Genomic DNA, 23,990 nt, shown 5'->3' on the forward strand with positions numbered 1-23,990 from the left:
ATACACCACTTAGTAGACGTAGGGTATTACGCTCCGGCGGCCCGAACCACTCTAAATCCGTGTGTTCTTGCGTTCTTGCCTCCAAGCTAGATCGGCCTAATAGCTTAGCACTTCCCCGAGTACTCCCCCTCGGGGAATAGGCGGGTGTGTTCCGCCACCCGGCTGTGGGTACCCCCAAAAGCCCACGACATTTGGCGCCGCCGGATGTCGTGGTGCTGCAAACCACAGCCGGGTGGCGGAAGGCACCCGCCCTAGCCCAGAGGGTGTGTATTCGGGGGTTAGCTAATCATAGTTAGATCTCTCTTAAGAACACGATGAACACAGCGGGATTAGAGTGGTTCGGGCCGCCGGAGCGTAATATCCTACGTCCACTGTGTGTTGTATTGCCTTCCCTCGAGAGAGGGTTCGCGAGAGCTTGTCTGTCTGGAGAGAGTCCGAGGATCTGTGTTCTAGCGGGCGTGCTCTCCCTTTTATATGTCCAAGGGGAGCACGTACACTGAGCGGGGCCCCAACATGTGGACCCGGCGATGTATTATAAACTACACTTTGGCCTTCAATGCCTCGGATCCGGAGATCTTGTCGTCGGCTTCTGTGCGTAGCTTCTGACCAGGGATGGTCTTGAGCTGTCCTGTCAGAGAAGAGTCTAGCCTCTGCAGCCGCGCGTTGAGGTCATGATGAAGCGCCGAACTACTGACTCAGTCCACTGTAGCATTGTGCACTGTTGCTCCAGTCAGTAGCTGGTCATCATGACTCGTCGCCCATGCGCACGACGCTGAGTCTTTAATGCTTATCTTGGTAAATGACGAGCCGCCTCGGTAACTGGCGATCCATAGTGTGGACTGACAAAAGCTGCCCCGTACCCAGAGGCAGCAGAGCCCGCCTCAACCACTCGCACTTAATGCGGGTGGGTGAGGGAGCTTCCAGCGGAAGGCTTGCGCCCACGCCCGCGTCTGCGTGACACGTGGCGGCTCCGGACCCCTCCCGAGCAGCTAGCTGAGCCGAGAGCTCACGGGGGTCCGGATAGGCACGTGGAGGTCCAGGACCCATCTGCGGGGGTCCGGATGGCACGTGGAGGTCCCGGACCCACCTGCGGGGGTCCGGATGGCACGTGGAGGTCCCGGACCCACCTACGGGGGTCAGGGTCCGCGGCCACAGGTACTGAGCATTTCCACCTCTAGGACATGTGGTGACACCGGACCCGTCCCCGAGCGGGAAGCGGGTCCGGGACCGTTGGTCCGGTGAGATGGAGTCGGACCCCAGGGGTCCGGCTGCTCAGCTCCTTAGGGCGTAGTTACGGATAACTACGCGAGTCTTGGCACAGTAGGAGTGGGTACCCCAGTTGCAGGGTACCGACAGAGGCTCCCGGGCCCGCCTCGGGAGAGGCAACGAACCCGTAGGTGGGGCCACTACTGTGAGCAACTTGGCTGCTTCTGGCGCCCAGCGGTGCGCGCCGCAAGGGTCTTGTCCTGCGTCGTCCATCCTTTGGGTCACCTGCTGCATCATCACATTTGGACCTGCAGATGACTCAAGGTAGATGCTTAGTAGCGTGCCCACGGATCCCAAATCCTGTTGGCTGTAATTCTTTGAGATAGACAGCTAGATTTAGTGAACGGAGCTCAAGGGGCCGGCCTTTTGGTTAAGAGAAAGTCCGGACCTCCAGGTTCCCAGTCATAGGTACTACGGCACTCATTCACAGGAGATGGTGCGTGCAGGCTTAGGGTACGGAATCAGGCTAAGCGGCTACACGGCTCCGGACCTCCCCGGAGAATGAGTGCGCTTCCCTGAACCTGCAGGTTCCCAGGGGTCCGAACCCCTCTCTTCCATGAGGGGTCTCGAGCTAAGTCACTAACTAGCCAACTCAATTCGGACCACAATCACCGCACAAGAGTAAGAAGCCACGTGAGGGTTAGCGCAAACAGAATGCGTAGATTGAAATTGGAATGTAATATCCTTAGAGACGAACTGAGAATAAACTTTTTCTTTATAACTAGATGTACATGAGATGTGCGATGTAAGCCAGAACACGGGTTTATGAGGCCGGAGCTGTCCGGACCTCCGGGCCCACAGTTTTAGGTACTACGGTACTCGCCCTAGGGAGGTAGAGCATGCAGGCTTAGGGTACGAAACCAGGCTAAGCGGCTACACGGCTCCGGACCTCCCCGGAGGGTGAATATGCTTCCCTGAACCTGGTTCGCAGAGGTCCGGACCCCTCCACGGGGGAGGCTCACCGGACTGGACCACACGGAAGTACTACCTAGTTTCAAAGGAAAATGCTTTATTCCCTGCTGGGCCTCTAAGGGTAGGACTTACAGAGATGTAGAGTCGGGGGTGCGAACGGAGTCGGCTTTCCGCCGGAGCGGGCTTGGTGCGACCGGAGTCGGCTTTCCGCCGGAGCGGGCTTGGTGCGACCGGAGTCGGCTTTCCGCCGGAGCGGGCTTCCTCACATGAGTGAGGTATGCTGCGAGCTGGGATTTGTCGCTCCGCCGCTCGCAGCTTGTGAGGGGATTCTTGGCGGGCGCCCTGACTCTTGCCGACGTGCAGCGCGCGCCGCTGCCGACGGTGGCTGCTCCACGGGGACTGTTGCCCCTGGCGCAGGAAGGCGAGAGGCATGTGGCGCGGATGACGCCACACCCTCCGTCATCTCCACGTCGTCATCGTGGTGGGAGTGCTGAACCACCCGAGCCATGGAGATAGGCAAGAGATGAGCTAAAACTAGCTAAAGCCCCCTATCTGGCGCGCCAAATGTCGTGGTGCTGCAAACCACAGCCGGGTGGCGGAAGGCACCCGCCCTAGCCCAGAGGGTGTGTACTCGGGGGGTTAGATAGTCCTAGTTAGATCTCTCTCAAGAACACGATGAACACAGCGGGATTAGAGTGGTTCGGGCCGCCGAAGCGTAATGCCCTACGTCCTCTGTGTGTTGTATTGCCTTCCCTCGAGAGAGGGTTCGCGAGAGCTTGTCTGTCTGGAGAGAGTCCGAGGATCTGTGTTCTAGCGGGCGTGCTCTCCCTTTTATATGTCCAAGGGGAGCACGTACACTGAGCGGGGCCCCAACATGTGGACCCGGCGATGTATTATAAACTACACTTTGGCCTTCAATGCCTCATATCCGGAGATCTTGTCGTCGGCTTCCGTGCGTAGCCTCTGACCAGGGATGGTCTTGAGCTGTCCTGTCAGAGTAGAGTCTAGCCTCTGCAGCCGCGCGTTGAGGTCATGATGAAGCGCCGAACTACTGACTCAGTCACTGTAGCAGTGTGCACTGTTGCTCCAGTCAGTAACTGGTCATCATGACTCGTCGCCCATGCACACGGCGCTGAGTCTTTAATGCTTATCTTGGTAAACGACGAGCCGCCTCGGTAACTGGCGATCCATAGTGTGGACTGACAAAAGCTGCCCCGTGCCCAGAGGCAGCAAAGCCCGCCTCAACCACTCGCACTTAATGCGGGTGGGTGAGGGAGCTTCCAGCGGAAGGCTTGCGCCCACGCCCACGTCTGCGTGACACGTGGCGGCTCCAGACCCCTCCCGAGCAGCTAGCTGAGCCGAGAGCTCACGGGGTCCGGATAGGCACGTGGAGGTTCAGGACCCATCTGCGGGAGTCCGGATGGCACGTGGAGGTCCCGGACCCACCTGCGGGGGTCCGGATTGCACGTGGAGGCCCCGGACCCACCTGCGGGGGTCCGGGTCCGCGGCCACAGGTACTGAGCATTTCCACCTCTAGGACACGTGGTGACACCGGACCCGTCCCCGAGCGAGAAGCGGGTCCGGGACCGTTGGTCCGGTGAGATGGAGTCGGACCCTAGGGGTCCGGCTGCTCAGCTCCTTAGGGCGTAGTTACGGATAACTACGCGATTCTTGGCACAGTAGGAGTGGGTACCCCAGTTGCAAGGTACCGACATATTTGATTAGAAGAATTAATTTATATTCAAACTTTATGTTCTCAGGACCTTTGTGAGTTCTTATATATATATATATATATATGTATATATATATATGTATATATGTATATATGTATATATATATATGTGGAAATATAGGCTAAGCACCAGGTCGTCTCGTAATATGAATAGGATAGGATTTACCGCCGGAGTAAAAGAGTTATAAACTGATGCCTATACGAAGACAACGGAGGAACGGATCACCAGAATGATGAAGCGAACGGGCAGAATTCATGAAGAATTTGTTCCGTGGTTTAGAATTAAAAAAAATAAAAGGAAGGGATAGAAACAGATTTTGCGATAGAATGCGTTGTGTGTTCATAATCTATGTAGCCCGGATACGTGGATACGGATATCGGTACGCGATACAGCGATACTCTGATACGCTAGTTTTCCAAAAACAAAGATACGGGGATACGCCAATATATATTTTTTCTTTTTTTTACACCCCTGCCCTCCCTCCCACCCCATTCTCTCTCTTTCTCTCCGCACCACCCCTGCCCTCCCTCCCACCCCATTCTCTCTCTCCCTCCGCACCGAGCGTGCCGGCGCCCCTCGTCGCCCTCTCCACCTCTCCTCGCCTCCTCGCCTCGCCGGCGCCCCTCCTCTCAACCACTCTCTCGCCGGCGCCCCTCCCTCCCTCCTCCCTCCGCGGGCCCGCGGCTCATCCTCCCTCTTCCCTCCTCCCTTCGGCGCATCCGGCCTCGAGCTCGCCGGCCGAGCGGAGCCGCGGGCCCGCGCCGCCCTCACGTCTTCTCCCTTCGCCCTCGATTCGACGCGGCGGCCCGGCTCGAGCTCCGCCGCGGGGCCAGGGGGGCGAACGGCCGGGTCCGCACGGGGCCATTGCGGCGGAGGACTCGAGGGCGCTTGGACGTGGCCCCGGAGCTCCCTCCCGGCCGGATCCGCGCGGGGCGCGGCGGCTCCTCCCTCCCGGCCGGCCCCTCCCTTTGCTGGCGGGGCGCACGGATCTGCGAGGACGAGGTCACGGCGGCGGCGGCTCGAGGTTGGGCCATGGAGGTCCGGCGGCGGCGGCGGTTCGAGCACAGGGCCATGGAGGTCTACACAGAGCAGTAGACCGGCGTGTTGTGCTGCTGTGAATGAGTGATTTTGGGTTGGGAGGTATCCCACATGTGCCGGGAAGGTATCGGGGAAGTATCCGACTTTTTTTATTATTTTAAAATTGTATTTTCATTGGATACGTCTCAGATACGTATCCGGTCGTATCCGATACGGTATCCGACACGAGTACGTGAGTTTTACGAAGTATCCGTGTTTCATAGTTCATAATCCTATCAGATATTTTGTTTTATGTCCTTATTGCTTACTGAAAGAACCTTTCTGTAAGAACATATATGGGAAGCGCTGCACTGTAAAAATGCGAAGGGGAAAATAATCTCTCCCACGACTCTGACTCCCAGCTTGGCACGGCTTCTCCCGTGACTCGTCTCTCATCTCTCTGTATTTCCTCTCTTTCGTCTTGCTTCTGCCGGAAGATGGATGTGGAGAGGCGCAGCGCAAGGGAGTAGAACGATATGGCAAGGAGGGACATGGCACAGCGGCCGGCAGCTCGCACAACCTAGCCGGCCGCGTGGATCTGGGCATGGAGGGACACGGCGTGAGGGGCGGCGGAAATCGCGGCGCTCAGGCGACTGACGAGCAAACGGACATCGACGTACCAGGACCAGGAGGTAGGTTAGCTCATTTTTTTATTTTACTCGATCCAGAGGGTAGGGGCATCTAGCCGACTGCGTTGGAGAGTAAAGCTGGATTGATTCCCTTCTTCATGGAGGCGTGCCCAACGGCGTCATCAATTTCTTCGGCGATCGCTCGCCGGTGGTCCAACGTGTGGAAGCTGCAGCAATGGCGATGAGCTCGTTGATGGCTTCGGTGTTATGGGCTTATGGCGCGGCTACTGCTAAGTGACAGAGAATACGTGGGTCCATGGGAAGCTTCTTCACCTCAATGCTATGCTCACTATTGAGTTCTTCAGAGGACGAAGAGGCGACGATTGCGTCGATAGATGGCGCTGGCGGGTACTGCGGGTGGCCAGCAGTGATTTAATGACGCTAGGCAGGGAAGCGTGAACTCTCAGTTTTATAGCCGCACGGGCAAAGTCCCTTGGCGTGTATGTTAATAGCTCGACCGCTGCAGCGAGAGTCCGGCTCGGTCTGGCTTATGGCAGCAGGATCGATCGGGTTGTCCACGGACGAACGGACGAAAAAAATTGGAGAAGGCAGAACGCATGAAGAATTCCTTCCGTGCTTTAGAAATAGGTATAGAATAGTCTGTCTAGATTTAAATTTTTAAAAACTAGCTTTTTTGGTTGCGTCAAGTTCCGTGGCGTGACTCCCTAAAGAGTCGCGCCATATGGTTTGGCGCGACCAAACTGCCACGCTGGAACGGCCGCAGCCAGACAGCTGACGTAGTAAAGCTGAGTCGCGCCACATGCTTTGGCGCGACTGAGTCGCACCATGCGCCGTGGCGCGACTCAGGCCATTACAAGGCGGCCCAGCAAGTAACCCTAGCCCACCTTTTTCTTTCTTCCTTCTCTTCCATCCTCTTCCAGGCATCGGCCGCCGCCATTTTTTTTGCGTCGCGGTGCGGAGACCCCCCGGCCGGCGGCGCCTGGTGGCACCACCACCAATGCCTCCACTGGGCTGCCGCCATCCGGCCTTTGGCCGGTCGCCGCCACCACCTCGAGGCAGCACCGGTCCCGCCGCACTGCAGAGGCCGCGGAGGGCCCCGGTCCCTTACCCACCGCCGGCCCGGCCTTGCCTCCCGCGGAGGCCGCCGGCCCCTGGCCTGCCGCGAGCGGGGGTCCGGCCTTGCCCCCCGCGTTGGCCGCCGGTCCCTAGCCCACCGCCAGAGGCGGCCCGTCCTTGCCCCCCGCGGAGGCCGCCAGTCCTTGGCCCCGCCGCCAGCGGCGGCCGCCGGTCCTTGGCCCGCCGCCATCCGCCCCTCCCCCACCAGCGCCTCACCTCCTCCCAGACCCCCTCCTTTCAATGAGCAGGTACATATCTTCCTTCTCTCCTCTGATTTTTCGATTGAGTTATTCACGAAGAAATTTAGAAATCAATATTCCTACTGTGTATGTATAGTAGTTGGTGGGTATGATTTGTTTCAGCCATGATTGTTCCTTTCTTAATACCATTTGTGAATAGTAAATAACAATTGGAATTGGGTGTTACTCACTAACAATAACCAGAATTCATTTATATTTGAAAGATGGTATTCAGTGAACTAGTTAATTGATTAGCATTTTCAGTGATATTAGTGAAATAAGAAATTTGTCATGTGCGCTAGTTATATCTCTGTTCTTGGTTTAGAAAAAAAACATGTGCAGGCTCGTTGTAGTGAATATTGTTAACGAAAATTGAAGTTGAAAGCTGAAAAATTATAAGCTAGGCTGAAGCTAAGCCTAGCAACCAATCACACCCTATATGCTCAGAACTGAGAAGATGGACTTGCAGTAGTTGACTATAGCTATTGATTAGGGCTTGTTTTTTTTGAAACAAAAGTGAAACGTAAATTCGTCTAGTGGTAATCTGGATCAGCATTACTGAGTTAGGCTGACTAACACACTGAGATACCAACAAAGCTACAAATGAAATATTTAATGGCTGCATATGAAATATGACCTTAAAGTGATTTATCACTTGGTTGTTCTTGATTTCTTGGTTTTTGAATGTAGATGGCACAGCACCCGCGGTATCCCCTCCTACAAATGGTTTATGATGAGCTGCACCGTGGCAAGATACTAGAGGAGCGTACGGAGGTGAACTTGTGATTGATTTTTTTTGTGAAATTACTAATTCGACTTTAGTTTATTACAATGTTCACTGATATGTTTGTAGGTTTTGAGGCCTCTACGTCCCCGCCTTCACAAGACTCACACTTGGGACGATAGGTACGCACCGTACCTTAAACGGGCTGGATTCCTCCCGTTGGCGTGGTTGGTCAAGGATGGGCTCCCCGGGATGGATAATGCAGCTCTGACAGCACTTGTTGACCGATGGAGGCCTGAGAGGCACACATTCCATCTTCCTGCCGGTGAGATGACCATTACACTACAAGATGTGGCTATGCTCTTTGGACTTCATATAGATGGCAGAGCTGTGACCGGGAGCATATGTCCAAATGGATGGAGAGATAGAGTGGAGTTGTTGTTTGGAGTGCACCCACCTGAACCACCAGAAGACAAGAAGGTCAAGAAGCCTACAGGAGTGACGTCAGCATGGTTGTCGGATCATTTTGGTACGCCACCTCCAGCTCATGCTCCTGAAGGGGTGGTTGTTAGGTTCGCCCGAGCGTGGCTATGGCAATTGGTCGCAGGGTTTCTATTCCTGGATTCGAGCGGGAACACAATCTCATGGATGTGGATAGAAATAATTGGTTAGGATTGGGACAACATTTGCAGTTTCAATTAAGGAAATGCAGCACTTGGATGGTTGTACCGTCAGATGTGTGATGCGTGTAGGCGGAGCGGAGATAATACAAATCTTGGGGGTTGTGCTTACCTTTTGCAATTGTGGATGTGGGAGCGCATTCCTATTGGCAGGCCCGAGAGGCATAGTATTGGGGTAAGGACCTGATTTGTGCAGTTGTTTGGCACTATTGTTGTCTGCTTCATATAATCTTGAATATTGGATAACCTTATTACTTATTGTCTTCAATAAGGTTGTTCCATCATACGAGGAAGAGGCGGTGGGTACTGTGGGTTGGCTGTGGAACAATAGTGAAATCGTGCACGGGAATCCAGGAAGACGGTACGTAGATTACAACAATGCTCTTGACTGCCTCAGCGCTGCACACGTAAGTCTACTACGACTTCCCTACCGCAAATCATGTAATGTAGCCATATCATTGTTGTAATCATATTGAATATGTTGTCTTAGGTTGAATGTCAACCATACAATCGCGAAGAGGTGCAAAACATGGAGCTTAATCCGCAATGCACCATGGATACTCAATATTGGCGCGCCGTCTGTCTTCTTATTTGCTACTATATTGTGGAGTTTCACCTTCCAAATCGCGTGATGCGCCAATTTGGAATACTTCAGACATGTCCTCCCGAGCATCTCAGTACTAGCCAAGAGCTGCATGCGTAAGTTTTTTTATGCAATATCATGTTATGGAAATTATTTGCATGTTTTGCTATAAATTGGAACTGCATTAATGCTTGCAATATTTACATGTAGAATCGATCGTCGCAAGCAAAGGGGTACGAAAAACTGGGAGGAGAAGCATGTTGCGCATGTCAATGCTTGGAATCTCCGGGCAAACAACATTGTTTTTGGCGGACCTGTTCAGCGTGAGTCCCAGTTCAAGACATACAAGGCTGAAGCTAAAGATTGCAATGGATGCTACCAACATCGAGGATTTGCCTTCGGACCCCGAAGATGTCTTCGATGAGTATGATGCTCACACAAGAATGGGTAGGCAGCCCGAGAGAGGACCCTTTGAAGATTACATTGTAAGTCATAATTTACACTACTTGAATACAACGAATCATGCAATAGATTGTGACCTAGTGTGTATATGGCCTATGCACTTGCAGGGTCATCAAATTGGTCGTTTTGCTAATGAGGCGGGACAAGAGTTGAGCGTGCCAATAGGCTCTCCGGATGAGGCCACCGTGCTTAGGACATTTTTGCAGGTAAATATCTAGATTTCGTTTTGAACTGGCAATTAGTCTTTGGTGGAGAAATAGTACTCTTAAATGGTTTTTCTTGCCTATTGTAATGCAAATTTATTTCCTCTTACGGATTTTGTTGCCTAATGTAATGTAGAGGTTTAGACGGGGATGCCGGAAAATGGCCTTCAAACTAAAGTGCTTATCAGCACAAGGACAAGGACCGACGGATCATGAAGAACCTTCCGGATCACGCCAACGTGGTGGAAGGAGCATGAGTTTAACACAAGATTTGGCCACATCATCTACAGGTTCCGTTCCGTATTTCTAAAATGATTTCCATTTGTGGTACTTCTTGTTTTGTGAGTAGTTATAAAATGTTGAATACATACTGTTTTGTAGGAGGACGTCGCAGCCAACTAGGAGATGTCAATATGTCAATACCAAGTAGGAGGGGCAAGGAGACACCACCTCGGAACAATGTCAGCGAGGAGTCTGAGGACAACGTCACCGATGAGTCCAAGGAGACATCAAGATCAGATGATGGCGATCCACCCTACGGCCCTGATGAGATTGGACACTCACAGCTTTCGGGCGCTCCAACATCCTCGCAACGTTCTCCACCAGCAAAGAGGCAGGCGCGAGCACGTGATCGCACTGATGTCAGGAGCGTGAATGTCCTGCCCACTAAGCCGGGCCGTCCCCATCGTAAAAAGAAACCTTACACCCCCCATTCCTCCCATGCCAAGACATAGTCTAGAAGTAGTTTCATTTCATCAAGTCTGCACATGTAAAGGTTCTCAGGATATGTGCTTGTTTTATGGTCATGTAATGGGCTCTTCATGTGCACTGTAGTCGGTCTATTAATATTGCACTAGTAATTGTGGACAATTTATATCTTGTATGATCTTCTGAGATCTTGTAATCGTATTTTATGCTGTGTGTTGTGGTTTTGTTGTGGCTTGTTGTGGGAGAGGAGTGCAAACTGGTCTAGCTGGCAGCTTGGCGCGAGTACTTAGTCACGCCAGGAGTATTGGCGCGACCGTTTGCACCAGATTTAGCCCAGGGAGAATCTGGTGTGGCTGGCAGCGTGGCGTGATTCCCTACTGAGTCACGCCAGGACTGTTGGCGCGACCATTTGCACCAGATTTGGCCAAGGGACAATCTGGTAAGGCGGGCACCGTGGCGTGACTAAGTGATGAGTCACGCCAGGACTCTTGGCGCGACTACTACAGTCACATTTTACCCCCAGCAAATCTAGTTTGGCTGGCAGCTTGGCGTGACTCTTCATAGAGTCGCGCCGAGAGATTTGGCGCGACTCAATGAAGAGTCACGCCAAGAAAAATGGGACCAGATTTGGCAACCATAGTACATTGCAGGATAGTTTGAAAGATACAACAGCATAGTTGGTAGGACATCGCAGAATAGTTGATAATGCATCACAAAGTTCATAGTGCATTATAACATCGTCCAAATGTCTAATAGTAGTAGTAACATTTCATGCCTTGAAAATGCACATTACGAGTCAGGTACAAGTAGTTAAGATTACAATATTGCACCCATTATTCACATGCACCAAAAGACATTGTCATCATCTAGTCGGAAATGCCGTCATAAAGCAACTCGTCATCACCCCAGTCATCATCATCATCATCAGTGCTGATGTCAATGGCGACCCCCTTTCCTTTATCATCTGTAGCCACTTCTCTACCTTTCTTTTCCACTTCGACCGGCTGAGCCTCAGTTGCCACCTCATCATTCGCCAATTTTGGACTGATGTTAGCTTGAAAAGAGCCTAACTTTGTGGCTGCAGCATGACATATATCATCAGGCAAGTCAGCAACTATTGCATGCATTGCTTCCATTTGTGCTTCTTTTGCCATTCTACGAGCACTTTCCAAATCAATCCCCCTTTCTCTTGCCTCCTTCAACTGAAAGTATTCCTCCCATGAGCCTCTATGATACACCTTGGTAGGATCAAATTGATAAGGCTGACGAACTTCCATGGACCTCAATCTTTCTGCCTCTTGCTTCCTCCGCTCCTCCTCCTTCAATCGCTCTTGTTGCCTCTCCTGCTTTGTGAGGGCTTTAGGGTACTTGCTTCGATTCTTCCTCCAATAGGTAATGAGTTCTTCCTCAAACGCCACGCCTGTTGTGTGGAACCTATGAGATCCTTGTTGAGAGATCATGTCTGTAAATACGGGGCCCACAGTGTTATGGTCTGGAATTGGAACATCGTACTTGGACCTTATTGCCTCTTTCTTCTTTATTGTTTCTTCTAGCTTCAATGGCTCCGAGCATCGGGCCAACTGTATCCTCAACTCTTCTCTACCCGAAAAGGTCTCCCAATCACAAGTCCTCCCCTCCTGCAGCATGAAAATGATGTTGTATCAAAAGTATACACAATATCAAAAAAATTTCCCGAAAATAACAATAGGAATAGTACAAGTTTCTTACCCAATAGTCTCAGTACGAGTTTCCACAAAACCAGCCATAGCCAAGCTCCGTCGGGACCGCACCCCTACGAGCCAATATGCCACACTTGCACCGATGCGGAGGAGTCCTCTCGCATGGCCACTTCTCTTTCCCGCTCTCGAATGCCTGCACTTCCTCTTCGGTTGGCCAATGACTTTTCGGACCGTAGATGTACTATTGGAAATCACATAGTGGCCAACCGTCCTAGAGCGGAGTAAATATTATTAACGCAAATTTGTGAAGAAATACGACAGCATGGTAATGACTCAGGTAGCGGACAAATCTTACATGTGTTGTTAGTTTGCAACAGAAGAACGGTGTGAACTTAACAGGTAGTTCAAGATTGGGTCTTTGTAGCTTGCAAGGGACTCCACAGTGGCACAGTGGCCGGTTCCTAACACGGATGCTTGCAGCCTCTGCCTTCTCTTCTGGCATCATCAAAGGAGGATTTGGTGGAGGAGGCACCCATCGCTTGAACTCATGGTATGGCTTAGTTTCATTCTCATGATACGGGAATAAACGAATTCTAGGGTCAAACTTCTCAGGTCCGTCAATCCATTGAAAGAAGTCGCATGGGTTACACGTGATCGGACACCCAAAACACATGGTCAAACTCCACTCTCGAGAGCACGTGTAGTAAGCTCTTGCAGCTGTTCTCGGATGCCCTGATTGCTTGACCTCTGCTGGAATTCCACATTCACAATTCGGGATTGGCAACGGGGAAGGCACGGGGGCATCCTCATCATGTTCGGAGTACACAATTTTACGCTTTCGTGAAGGCAACATCCTGCAAAAAGGTAGGAAATAATCAGAAGCCTACTATTTCAACATAAATAATATAAAATTATAGTGGTTCACACGGTACGAAGCATTAATAAAAGTTTGAAAAAAATTCAAAACACCTTATTATGTACAACGATTTTCTTACCACAGCCGAACTATTTCTCGACACTATTTCTTTTGTTCTTGGGCAGATTTTTTGGGCCCTCCTTGTGCTTTTCCATTCGGTGACCCTCTTTATGACATATGCTACAACGAACCTTTGAACTTTCTTGGTTGAAATCACCATAACCATAGATATCATCACCGTAACCACTAATTTGATCCATCTCATTACATAGCCATTTTTTCTTCCTTCTTCCTACCTTATCTTTGAGCAATCTACGATCTGGAATGTACTCAGCACTATTATACTCGGGCCAATGTGCCGGATCAAGAATCGATTCAAATCTAGATTCCCATGTCTTCATTACAGTATTCTTAGAATATAACTGTGACATGTATGCTGGTGATAGGTGGGACATACCTCTAACGCGGCATGCTGCAATCATATGCGAGCATAGTACATGCAACAGCTGCGGAACACAACAGGTGCAAGTGACGCTTGTGAGGTCCACTTTGTACATGTGGCCGCCAATCATCTCTCCTCCTACAGTCAATGCGGTTGTTGTCCTAACTGAATACACATACGCTGTCGGATCAAACAGCTCAGCTGACATGCTTGTTGCTGCCTTACCTGCTTTGGTTAGGAGCTTCTTGGCACCTTTCCCCCATAGATCTTGGTTGGGCCTAGAAGCTATTTGTTGCCTTGTTTTCTCCCATCTATGCATAAAGTATGAATTTACCTTGTAGAAGGTGTACTCCACAATGGCAGAAACGGACATAGCACGTACCCCTTTAAGAACCTTATTCAACACTTCTGAGATATTTGTGTTACATACACCATATCTAGAACCATCATCAAAGGCAAGAGCCCACTTAAACTTATTTTCCATTTGGTCCTCCAACCACAGCGTTGCCGATTCGTTCATCATACCCCTAAGTTTTGCAAGCCTAGTTTCAAATGTCTTCTCCGCCTTTGATGCACATAATAACTTTAGCTGCTTTATGACATTTTTACTCTTCTGTCTTTGTCATATATTAGCGGCGAAGTGTCTCATACACCACCTATGCACGACTGGTACGTAGCCTTCCATGTGGTCCTCAACTGCATTAAGAATTCCTTGATGACGGTCTGAAATAATGCACACCTTATGATCCAGTCCAACAACATCTCTACGCACCAAATGCAAGAACCATGACCAGCTGTCGTTGTTTTCACCCTCAACCAACAAAAATGCCAGGGGGATCAAACGATCCTCGCCGTCCATGCCTGTTGCAATCAACAATGCCCCTTGGTACTTCCTGGTAAAAAACGTACCATCCACACTTACAACAGGTTTGCAATGTCTGAATACCTGTACACATTGCGGGAAGCACCAATATGCACGTTTCATTACGGGCTTCATGGAACCCTTGTGCATCTCCTGCCTGCCAGTGGTATGAGTGCACCACTTTGTCCCCGGGTTGAAGTGTGCAATTGCACTTAATATTCTTGGAACCCTTCCATAAGCTTCCTTCCAATCGCCCCATAACATTGCTATAGCATGCTGCTTGGCCCTCCAAGCCTTTCCATATTTTATCCGATAATTTGTAAAACCATGAATAGCTTCAATAATAGCCGCCACAAAAACATCAGGGTCAGCATGAACCATTGCGGCAATGCGTCTCCCAATGTAACGTGCAGTACATTGGGAGTGCTCTTGAGAAACCTCAGATATCCCACATGTGTGAGGTTGTTTAATATTACTAATCCTCCATTTCATCCTATCATCAGCGACAAGATGTGCCCAAACCTTCCAAGGACACCCCTGCTGGCAACGAACTGTGTACCTCAATTTAGCCAAGGAATGCACCACGTCATACGGTCTATGGTGCCGCACAGAGTAGTCCCTCAAAAAAAATTAAGGTCCTCAAGGCTATCAAAGATCATTCCCTTCTCTATCAGCTGCTCACCACTATCGGGCTCAAGACATGCATGACGCAGACCCGAATCACAAAAACCCTCCTTCGGAATAGAATGAAAAATAGGGACCTCTGGAACATCAACATGCACAGCCTTCAATTGCCTCAACTCAACTGTAGTCAATTGAGGTATACGTCTTCCAAAAAATGTTGGTCTATGTTCTCTAACTATCTCTTCTGGCATTTCATCTCCCATTGGTGTTGGTGCCACGAACGGAGTTGCTCCAGTTCTTCTTGGAACAAATGCAGATGCTTGGCACACCCTAACCGACGGTAGCACATGTGTTTGTTGCCCAATATGTGTCGTATCAGTTTCTGAAGGTGCCATATCATTGTCGTCTTCACCACCCTCATTTTCTTCCGAGCCCTGAGATATGTCATCATCGTCGACCTCCTCATTCTCAAAGCCGCCTTCATCAAAATTATTGTTTACACGGCATGTGTCAAACCCAATTTCATCACCACTGTCATCATCATCTGAGTCATGAGAAAGATCATCACCACAACTTTTATCTTCCTCCTCCGGTGCATCGGAACAACGATCCGGTAAAATGGCTTCTTGAGTAACATGTTCAATGGGATAATCGTCACCATCTTCAGTAGGGACATCCATACTACGATTACACACATCAACCACTATCTCCGCACAACCCACTTGCGAACTTCTGACCAACTCTTTGTAAAACAACCAATCATTCTCACTACCAATTGGCATCACCACATAGTGAGACCTTCCCTTTCCAGCATCAAACCTACCACAAAGTCTTAACTCCATTCGCTCATTTTCTACTTTGAATAGTGAATTTACTCGACACATTATATCATCGAATGAAGGTGCCACATTGAATCTTGCTACTTCTTGCCTCATTCTTGCAAACTCTCCATTTTCTTTAACCGTCCCACCAGAAAATAAACGAAGTAAACGATCCATTTACACACATATATATACACAAAATGACTAAGACAAAAATTTACTATTATAACTACAACACACTTCATTACTTCATACATGAAGAAGATAATATAACTATATATAGCATAACATAAGAATTTTTACCAAAATACACAAAAATAGATTTGCTACTATGAGGATTATTCACACTTTATAGCTCTTCATACTAAAAAAAATCTAAACAACAATATCACCTCCAAATTGATACATGCAACAATTATTACACGATACAAAAGTGTCGCCATCGTTCAATTGCACGATACACCACAACTAATCCTACCTGATTCGTACTCAATCCTCCATTTCCACTCAAACCCTACCTAAACTCTAGCCAACTCAAACCCTACCAAATCCACGAAATGGAGGAAAACCAATCGGATAGAGTGGAGGAGCTACCTTCAAGGATTGATTTCCCTTCGTTTCCCCTTTCAATCCGGTGGAAGATCGAGTGGATCTAGAGGGGGGACGGACGGGCGGCGCCATGGAGCTCAGGTCCGGTGGGGAGTGAAGGAAAAAAGAAAGAGAGCTGGAGGAAGATGCCGTCCGGTGGGTAGGCTTGTAATGGGCTGAGTGGCGCCACGGCGCATGACGCGACTCAGCCTTGTACAGCGTGGCAGTTTGGTTGCGCCAAAGCATGTGGCGCAACTCTTCAGGGAGTCACGCCACGGAACTTGGCGCGATCAAAAGGGCTAATTTTTGGATATTTAGATCTAGACGGGCTATTATTAAAATATTAGATTAAAAATGATTAAAATAAAAAAATTCCTGTCGTTGGCCGGCGAGCGCACGAGGAACGTCCGCGGTGAACTTCAACAGATTGAATCACCTATTACGGTAGTTTTTTTTTTCTTCTTCTCAATTTTCTAGCACAAGGATGGAGTAAAGCAATGGAGATGACTTCTCCCATGTCATTGATGGAACACAGTGAAATTTGATACACGTTTTCTTAGATAACAATCGATTTCGTTAGTCTGCTGGTCCTGGCGGTTGTAATGGATTTTTGTCTGGGATAAAATGGAAGAGTCAACTGACAGAGATTGTTGCCCTAAAAAAAACTGACAGAGATTGTTCAGTTGAAAAAGAAGGGGTGATAAAGAAAAGGAGAACAAGCATATCATTAAGGAAAAATATCTTCTCTTAGCAATGACAGTCGGTGGATTATAGGCTATAGCCTTATAGTTCCTATCAATGGCATAAAATAGATTTGTCCATGGGTTGCCAACTTTTGGCTCTCGGGAGGGAAAATCATATATTATGTCTAGGGGTGGTAAATAGCATTAAATTTTAACATAAATAATCTAAAGGCCGGGCTTAAAGGGGTGGTAAATAGCAATAAATTTTAACCTAAATATTCTAAGTGCCTTAAAAGGAGTCAGGCTATCTTATATAATTTTAAGCTAAAAATATATAAAGGCTAAGTTGGATTGTGAAGAGAGCATTAGGGTTACGATCCATTACCACCCCTAGTAATGACCGGCCATGTTGCCGATCACCATATGGATTCGGAAGCTTTTGGGAGAGGAATATTTGAATTTAAGACCAATATAACTCCACAAGAATTTCCACTGTGGCGTCATGGTCCTGTAGCCAACAAACAGCATCACCTGACACCAATCTATGAGCCAATTCGAATTCTAATAAAAAAATGGTTGATCTAAATTCAGAACTCACAAGTTCTTGTTTTTTGGGGATATGTTCTAGCAAATTTCTTTGGTTGACGAGATTACACATTTCCTTACAACTGAACACAGAATTTTACAGCTTGAAATTCGGAATGGAAGGGGGAGCCCCATATGAACAACCAAATCACCTATTACATTCTCACAAAAATGCAAGCACAATCGCACTCGCACAAAAATTTGTATTTCCGCAGCCTGTAGCACTTACAACGATAGTTAAATGGAAACTATGAGTGCTAACTTTTCTTTTCTATTGTATAAGGAGAAAATTATATATCTTCTATAATGTATGATCTAACTATGCTAGTGCAGGCAGCTATTTTGGGTGCAAACTGATTAAGCCCCAATGGCTGACTGCACCTGATACTTTGGCATTTTCCCAAAACAAGGGACATATTTTGACATCGGACACAGCTTATATTCCATCATCCCAGCGAGGAAGGTTTGCGCTAGCTTCATTGACCTTTTTTACTAGTGTAACCTGCAATGAGAAAATATTAGGGAAGGCCAGAGTAGATTGCCAAATCCAGGAGCAGTCGCAAGAAAATTACATGGTGAGCAAATAAAAAACACCTCAACTAATAATACAATTATTGTATCATAACGAATATGCTGTGCATTTTTCCAATTTACGTACCACACTTTCTGGGACTCCAGGAGGGGGCAACGTCAGATTCCTTGGTGGTGGCCCATTTTGGAATGACCGTTTGTCAAATCGCCATTCACCAATTTTTCCATAGGTCAGTTCACCCTGAAAGATTATTATTGTCGAATACTTTATGCCAGTAGAATAAGAGGAACAGTAACATATTTACTATATGCACTCAGAACAAAACAATTTTGTATAGAAAAGAGATATATAGAAGAAATCCTGCAATTTGGGATTCTAATACCTTGAGTGAATAATCACATCCATAAGTGAAATGGATGATAAATGTGTTTCCAAGCTTCGTGTCAAACGGCGGCTGCATTTATTGTTTTTCATCATGTCACTCAAACACAACATTCGAAATGAATAACACTATGACCGTAAGAACTTGAGCAAGAGGGGTACCTGAATCATGAAGTCTTTGCGAAGGATATGCTGAACCCCATGCAATGCGCTGGCAACAGCATATGCGTACCTAAATGTCAAAGAAAAACAAAAACGAAAAGCTGGAATCATATCATAACAAAGTAACAAGTAAGCAGATATAAGTGAACTTGTACAGTTTGTATACAAGACAAGGTAATTCTTACATTTCCAAGACCCAACCAAATGTTTTATCTGTCTCCTCATCCTCTTTCATTTGTATCGACACATTCATCCATGTTGGGGCAATCTTCTCAAGCAGCGTCTAAAAAGTTCCCTCGGATGATAAGAGATTCAGATAAATCAGGTCTGTTGAAGTTGCAAACTCCAAACAAAAAAAGTAAAAGAATGTGCCAAGAAATGCATCAATTAGAAGTTTATCAAATTCATGACTTGCAGGTACAATGTTATATCTGCAATGAGAAATTACCTTCTTAATGATTACAGGAGAATTCCCAATAGGATCGATATCTGTGACAGGACCTCTTTCTTTAGGATAGTATTTCCTGATAATTTTTTCATGTTCTGATGGTGTAATGTAAAAGAAGGGGAATGCCGCTGGCTCGTTGTCATTGGCCAAATTTGGTAAAGGTTTGACAAATATATGATCTGGTTCTGCCATTAGTATATACCTGTCATTTTCATCAAAGCAGAACAGTCATATACACATTAGATTACAAATACTTGTTATTTAAGCATGGAGAAAGAAAACTATTTGAATACTTGCTATTTTAAAGTCATGCCTGGCTGGATTCTAAATCACGAGATTTGGTTGGAAGGTTAAACTTGCAACTAAGCATAAAGAAACAAAACAAAAACATAAGCCCATCTGATGATCTGAACTCACTCTTCTTCAATTTTTGCTTTCTGAAGCCACTGCACAAATGCCCATGGCCTATTCAGGACCACATATCCCTGCAAAAGAACATTGAAATATCAGGGGACAAGACAAAATGTCAGACAAATGAATCAAGAGACACCGACAGATTGCACATGCTACCGTGATCTTTGATTCCGCGAGCAAGTTCTTTTTGCCAAATCATAGTCCGAAAAATAACGTTTTGTGTTTACCCTCAGTTTATCACTGCAAGTTGAATGGCAGCAGCAAATTTTATATAAAAAAATGCATATTTTTTCTTCTGTAGCCCCACATTGCCCCACGTTGATGAGCAGGAGCGAACAAACAAACCGACGGCGAAGGAGAAAGAAAGAGGCGGCTTTGTTGTCTACGGTTTGCGTACGTGGTCCTTGCCGGCGGGCAGCGGGTCGACGACGAAGGTGGGGATCTCGTCCATGAGCCCGTCGGGCTTCCCCGAGTGCAGCACGCGCGTGAAGCCGCCCATGGCCTCCCCTCCCGGCTGCGCCTGCATCCGCTTGTACCAGTAGTACATGACCCGGCACTGCCACCGGCTGTAGGCCGCGTCCGTGGCCGTGAGCGCCACGTGGAACGGGCGCCGCCGCGCCTCGCGGCCGGCCGCCTCGCGCATCCACGCCGGCATCGCCACCACCGGGTCCCTCGCCCCCGCGGCCGCGCCGGCGCCGGCTCCGCCGCCGCGGAGCAGCATGGCGAAGAAGTTGTAGGAGATCAGGAACGCCCCCGCCGCCACCAGCGCCAGCACAAGCGCCGGCGCGCGCCCCATGCCGCCGCCGCCGGCGGCAGCGGCCTTTCGCGCCGCCGCGTTCATCTCTCCGGCCTCTCTCGGTCTCTCCCTCTCTCTCTCTCTCTCTCTCTCCAGAAGGAGAGGGAGGGAGAGGGAGATTCTGGAATTCTTGGCGTGCGAGTTCGGGTTGGGAGGGAACCGAGGAATATAATTCATTAACACAAATGGCAGCGCCCGCAATTCCAAGAATTAATGACGTGGAATCCTCCAAAGAAAATTGCGGCGAAGTGTGGCGGAAGCTTGCCGGCGAGGCGGCGACGGCGACGCTCGCTGACAGGTGGGCCCGTTTGTGCCAGGCGCCCTGGCGTGGGGCCGGCGTGGGAGCCATCTGGTCAATGGCTCGAGCAAACGGCGCCCCCTCTTGAGCTTTGACGCCGCTGCATTATCGAAGCGGTGCAGCAGGATCCTCTGCATTATCGAAGACTTCTCCCGCTTTTTTTCTTTTCTTTTCTTTTCGAAAATCATGGCCGCTGACTTTGTTTGTTTCAGTGAGCTGATTTACCTATTCGAGATGGGTTTGCAAATGATCTAGCACGCATTCATATGAGAAACAAACTGCTTTTTAACTTTCCAAATTTTGTACATATAGCTGTTGAGACTCCAAGTCCACGGCACGTTGTATATCACTAAATTAAATAGGTTGTTAAATTAAAATACAAATATAGTAAATATAAGTAGTACTCTAGCTATGTTCTGTGCACTTGCTTTCTGTGTTATCCTAGAAGCTAAACGGTGAACAGTCAGTCACCTGCTCTCTAGTCTATTACTCGGGCAAAACAAATATTTAAATGGACAAAACAGCCGTTTAAATGGTCAAAACAACCGACTAAACAGAAACACGTACCATTGTGTAACTTTTAAATAGTATGTTAATAAGCTAAACGACTGTTTAGACGAACATGGTTACTTTTGTGAAATCACTTCATCCGTAACATAGACTTGCACGGATTGGTAAATATCAGACAAATGGTCGTTATGGTATGTTTCAAAGTACTTTTTTCCAATCCAATTATATAGAGGAAAATACATTATGACAATGTCTTATCTGTACAGGGTTTATTGTAACCAGGTGATTTGAACTCATTCTCTATATCTTTTTCCCGAAAATCTGTACCCTTTCATTCATAACTTAATAAGTAATCAACCATCCAAGTGATGTAGCAACCTTTAAGGCTCAATTTCATAACCGACAATTACACAAACAATAGGCGGATTTACTTTCTCACAACAAAAACAATAGCTGGACTTAGTAGCATTTACCTATGACCTTGGTTCTCTTTTTTTTTATCACAGCATAATAGGTACATTGAAAAAACTCACAAAAATATTGAAAATGGAATCACAGCTGAAGTACAATTTAGAATGCAGTGCGAGTCGAACGGGCTTCTATAGAAACGAATGGCAGGACGAGGTTGTTGCTTGCAAGCAAGAACACAGCTCGATTTGCTTCAAAAGATACTCCTTGAACAAAGCGAAAAGCAAGAAAGGCATGATTGCAACGGCATGCATAAAACAAGCTTGCGACGATTGCAAGGTACTGCTTTTACACTGACAGCCTGCAACGGCGCTCGCATTGACCCACGGCCCAAAAAAAAAAAGAGTATGTTGCAACGGATCGGATAATTACATACCAACATTTTCAACATAATTTAAAGTCTGCTAAAGAACAAAACTGGTATGCCATGTTGCAAGTTACACCACAGAACAAAGCTTTGTAATAAACATGCCCATCTACCCAGCCACATGGCACTAAATTTCTTCAAGAACCCAGCATGCATGGCATTACCACAGATCACACTGCACCCAATCATCTTCAGTTTTTTATCACCTTCTTGCTTCCTACTTCTTTGATTTAGATTGATCACCGTCCGCCTTCACTATGTTGAGGTCTCCGCCTTCTTTGCTAGCAAGATTAGCAGCCTTTATTTCGTTGCACTGGTTGATGAACTTGGTGAGTTCCTGCAATGCAAAGTTTTCAGAGATTGAGCTAAGAGCACAAAAAAAAAATGAAATAAGGACAGGCAAAAGGAGGCTAAATATGTTCCATAACTTTCCTGACTCTAATAGTGTCTTTCAACCAAAACTTTGGGGTTGGCATGCAAGCTGCAGTATATCAAATTGTGTTTATGTTCTAAAAAAATGCGGTAAATTGTAAATTACTACACATGAAGGCACTACAGAAAACCCACAAAGCAAAATACTGGGTTTCTGATTTTCTGTAAATGAAAGTAAGAACATGATACAAAATACAGATAATTCAACGGGAAAAAAGTAAACTAATCTAACCAGATAAAAGGCTGGGGGAACTCACAGGAAATTCAGAATATAAATTTAAATATAATTCATAGTAAAATCATTTTTTATTCAATATTCCAATTTTTAAGCTATTTATCACTGCAAGAATACAACAAAACTAAATCATATCTGATTAATAACTTGGCATTCCAACAAAGAGTGCAGCAATTTCTGAAAGATTAGATCATTATCTGCCAAAGGCCCTTGCAGGCTAATAGAATTCACATTAATTACTGTACTGGCATATGATAGTACATTAGTACTAAACTCCAGGAAATATTAAATCTTAAAAGGTTGACCACATGTACCCCATGGTGACCTATATTTCATGATGGTGGGAGTAGCGTACAAGATACTAATAGATGTGATTATATTGATCAAAATGTATGTCCTAGCTTTCAAGGATTCAGGACAGAATTACCGCACAACTTTGTAGAAAGCTCAGAGACATGATACTACGGAAAACATTGGTTGACATTCAACCAAAATACCATCACAAGTGATATTTACATGAAACAAGGGAGGAAATGCAAAACAAGGTTTATTTCTAAGTTATCCACGAACATAAACAATAATCCAGTTCTACGAAATTCTGCAGCCTATACTATGTATGATTGAAAATCCATAACCTCTTAAGGAATCGACGTGTGATTGAAAATTAGTACCCTCCTAACAATCGACACCAAGACGAAAGCATGCTAATTGCTAAGAAACAGAACAGAATCGTGGGGACCAAATTGAGCTGACGTCCCGTCATATCCAACACCTAGTTTCTCCCTTCAATAAACCAATACAAACCAGAGCAATGAATTCGACTAATCTTGTGCTGTAATTGAGCAAGGCAATTGTCGATTGGCACAGGCGTCTGGTAAAATGCTACGCTACGCTGCACTCGTACTCCCAAGTCATACCTTGTCGGCGTCCATGTCCTTTGTGAACTTGGTCGGCTTCACGACCCTCTTCCCTGCAACACCAAGTAGCAAACCAATCATCCAAGCGAGCAATCGACGGCATCGACACTGAAAAGCAAACAACGCAAAGCCAATCCCAATCTAGGAGGAGCGGGGGGGGGGGGCCGCAGTCGGTTCCGGCACGCGTACCTTTGCGAACGTGGGGCGCCTTGCCGTGGCGGTTGGGAGGGACGGTCTTCTTCTTGCTCTGCCCCTTGAACAGGGTCTGCTTCTGCGTCATCTCCCTCGCCTCCGGTCGCACGCCCCGGGCCTGTGTCGGCTCTGCTGCTGGGGATCCCGCTGGAACCTCCTCTTTCTGCTCCGGAGCCTCTGCTGCTACGCCGCCGCCGCCGCCGCCGGCTAGGGTTTTCAGTTCTTTGGGTTGGGATTGGGACTCCGCGTGGGAGGGTGGCTGTGGGCTGGAGAAGGCCCGCGATGTATGGCCCGCGTTGTGAGGCCCAAATCGTGGTCAGTTGAGCCATTCCAAAAAGGCTTATC

At 47.7% G+C, this 23,990-nt stretch overlaps 3 protein-coding genes and 1 long non-coding RNA gene across 5 annotated transcripts; 2 read left to right on the top strand and 2 right to left on the bottom strand.

Annotated features, from left to right (window-relative positions):
• The first annotated feature begins 7,629 nt into the window (after positions 1–7,629).
• Positions 7,630–8,739, top strand: LOC120710539 (serine/threonine-protein phosphatase 7 long form homolog). Of its 2 annotated transcripts, XR_005689922.1 has the most exons (3): positions 7,630–7,707; positions 7,787–8,512; positions 8,610–8,739. XR_005689922.1 is itself a non-coding variant. In XM_039996200.1 (2 exons), exons 1-2 carry the CDS (start codon positions 7,657–7,659, stop codon positions 8,327–8,329), a joined length of 594 nt encoding a protein of 197 aa, XP_039852134.1. In that variant the 5' UTR covers positions 7,636–7,656; the 3' UTR covers positions 8,330–8,591. The 2 variants fall into 2 exon arrangements, 1 of the variants encoding a protein (XP_039852134.1); XM_039996200.1 differs by lacking the exon at positions 8,610–8,739 and having other exon boundaries at positions 7,636–7,707; positions 7,787–8,591.
• A 563-nt stretch (positions 8,740–9,302) lies between these two features.
• LOC120710540 lies at positions 9,303–9,855 on the top strand. Its single transcript, XR_005689923.1, has 3 exons — positions 9,303–9,405; positions 9,490–9,588; positions 9,722–9,855. It is a non-coding gene; the product is annotated as an uncharacterized LOC120710540 (long non-coding RNA).
• Positions 9,856–17,530: 7,675 nt separating this feature from the next.
• Positions 17,531–20,400, bottom strand: LOC120706508 (hydroxyproline O-arabinosyltransferase RDN2-like). Its single transcript, XM_039991183.1, has 8 exons — positions 19,828–20,400; positions 19,434–19,501; positions 19,017–19,218; positions 18,754–18,851; positions 18,569–18,638; positions 18,408–18,479; positions 18,152–18,265; positions 17,531–17,995 (listed from the first exon to the last, which is right to left on the bottom strand). Exons 1-8 carry the CDS (start codon positions 20,269–20,271, stop codon positions 17,930–17,932), a joined length of 1,134 nt encoding a protein of 377 aa, XP_039847117.1. The 5' UTR covers positions 20,272–20,400; the 3' UTR covers positions 17,531–17,929.
• A 1,388-nt stretch (positions 20,401–21,788) lies between these two features.
• On the bottom strand, positions 21,789–23,914 carry LOC120706509. Its single transcript, XM_039991184.1, has 3 exons — positions 23,643–23,914; positions 23,454–23,506; positions 21,789–22,206 (listed from the first exon to the last, which is right to left on the bottom strand). The coding sequence occupies exons 1-3, from the start codon at positions 23,731–23,733 to the stop codon at positions 22,087–22,089; spliced, it is 264 nt and encodes an 87-aa protein (XP_039847118.1). The 5' UTR covers positions 23,734–23,914; the 3' UTR covers positions 21,789–22,086.
• Positions 23,915–23,990: the final 76 nt, after the last annotated feature.

This window comes from Panicum virgatum, chromosome 5K (assembly GCF_016808335.1).
Source record: "Panicum virgatum strain AP13 chromosome 5K, P.virgatum_v5, whole genome shotgun sequence".
Classification (NCBI taxonomy): Eukaryota; Viridiplantae; Streptophyta; class Magnoliopsida; order Poales; family Poaceae; genus Panicum; species Panicum virgatum.

Coding starts and splice junctions, on each gene's coding strand:
- LOC120706508 (XM_039991183.1), bottom strand. CDS start 20,271: ATGAACGCGGCGGCGCGAAAGGCCGCTGCCGCCGGCGGCGGCGGCATG. Junction 19,502..19,827: donor TGCCCGCCGGCAAGGACCAC/GTACGCAAACCG, acceptor GTTCTTTTGCAG/GGATATGTGGTCCTGAATAG. Junction 19,219..19,433: donor AAAGCAAAAATTGAAGAAGA/GTGAGTTCAGAT, acceptor TGAAAATGACAG/GTATATACTAATGGCAGAAC.
- LOC120706509 (XM_039991184.1), bottom strand. CDS start 23,733: ATGACGCAGAAGCAGACCCTGTTCAAGGGGCAGAGCAAGAAGAAGACC. Junction 23,507..23,642: donor GGCGCCCCACGTTCGCAAAG/GTACGCGTGCCG, acceptor TTGGTGTTGCAG/GGAAGAGGGTCGTGAAGCCG. Junction 22,207..23,453: donor AGGACATGGACGCCGACAAG/GTATGACTTGGG, acceptor TTTGCATTGCAG/GAACTCACCAAGTTCATCAA.
- LOC120710539 (XM_039996200.1), top strand. CDS start 7,657: ATGGTTTATGATGAGCTGCACCGTGGCAAGATACTAGAGGAGCGTACG. Junction 7,708..7,786: donor TACTAGAGGAGCGTACGGAG/GTGAACTTGTGA, acceptor ATATGTTTGTAG/GTTTTGAGGCCTCTACGTCC.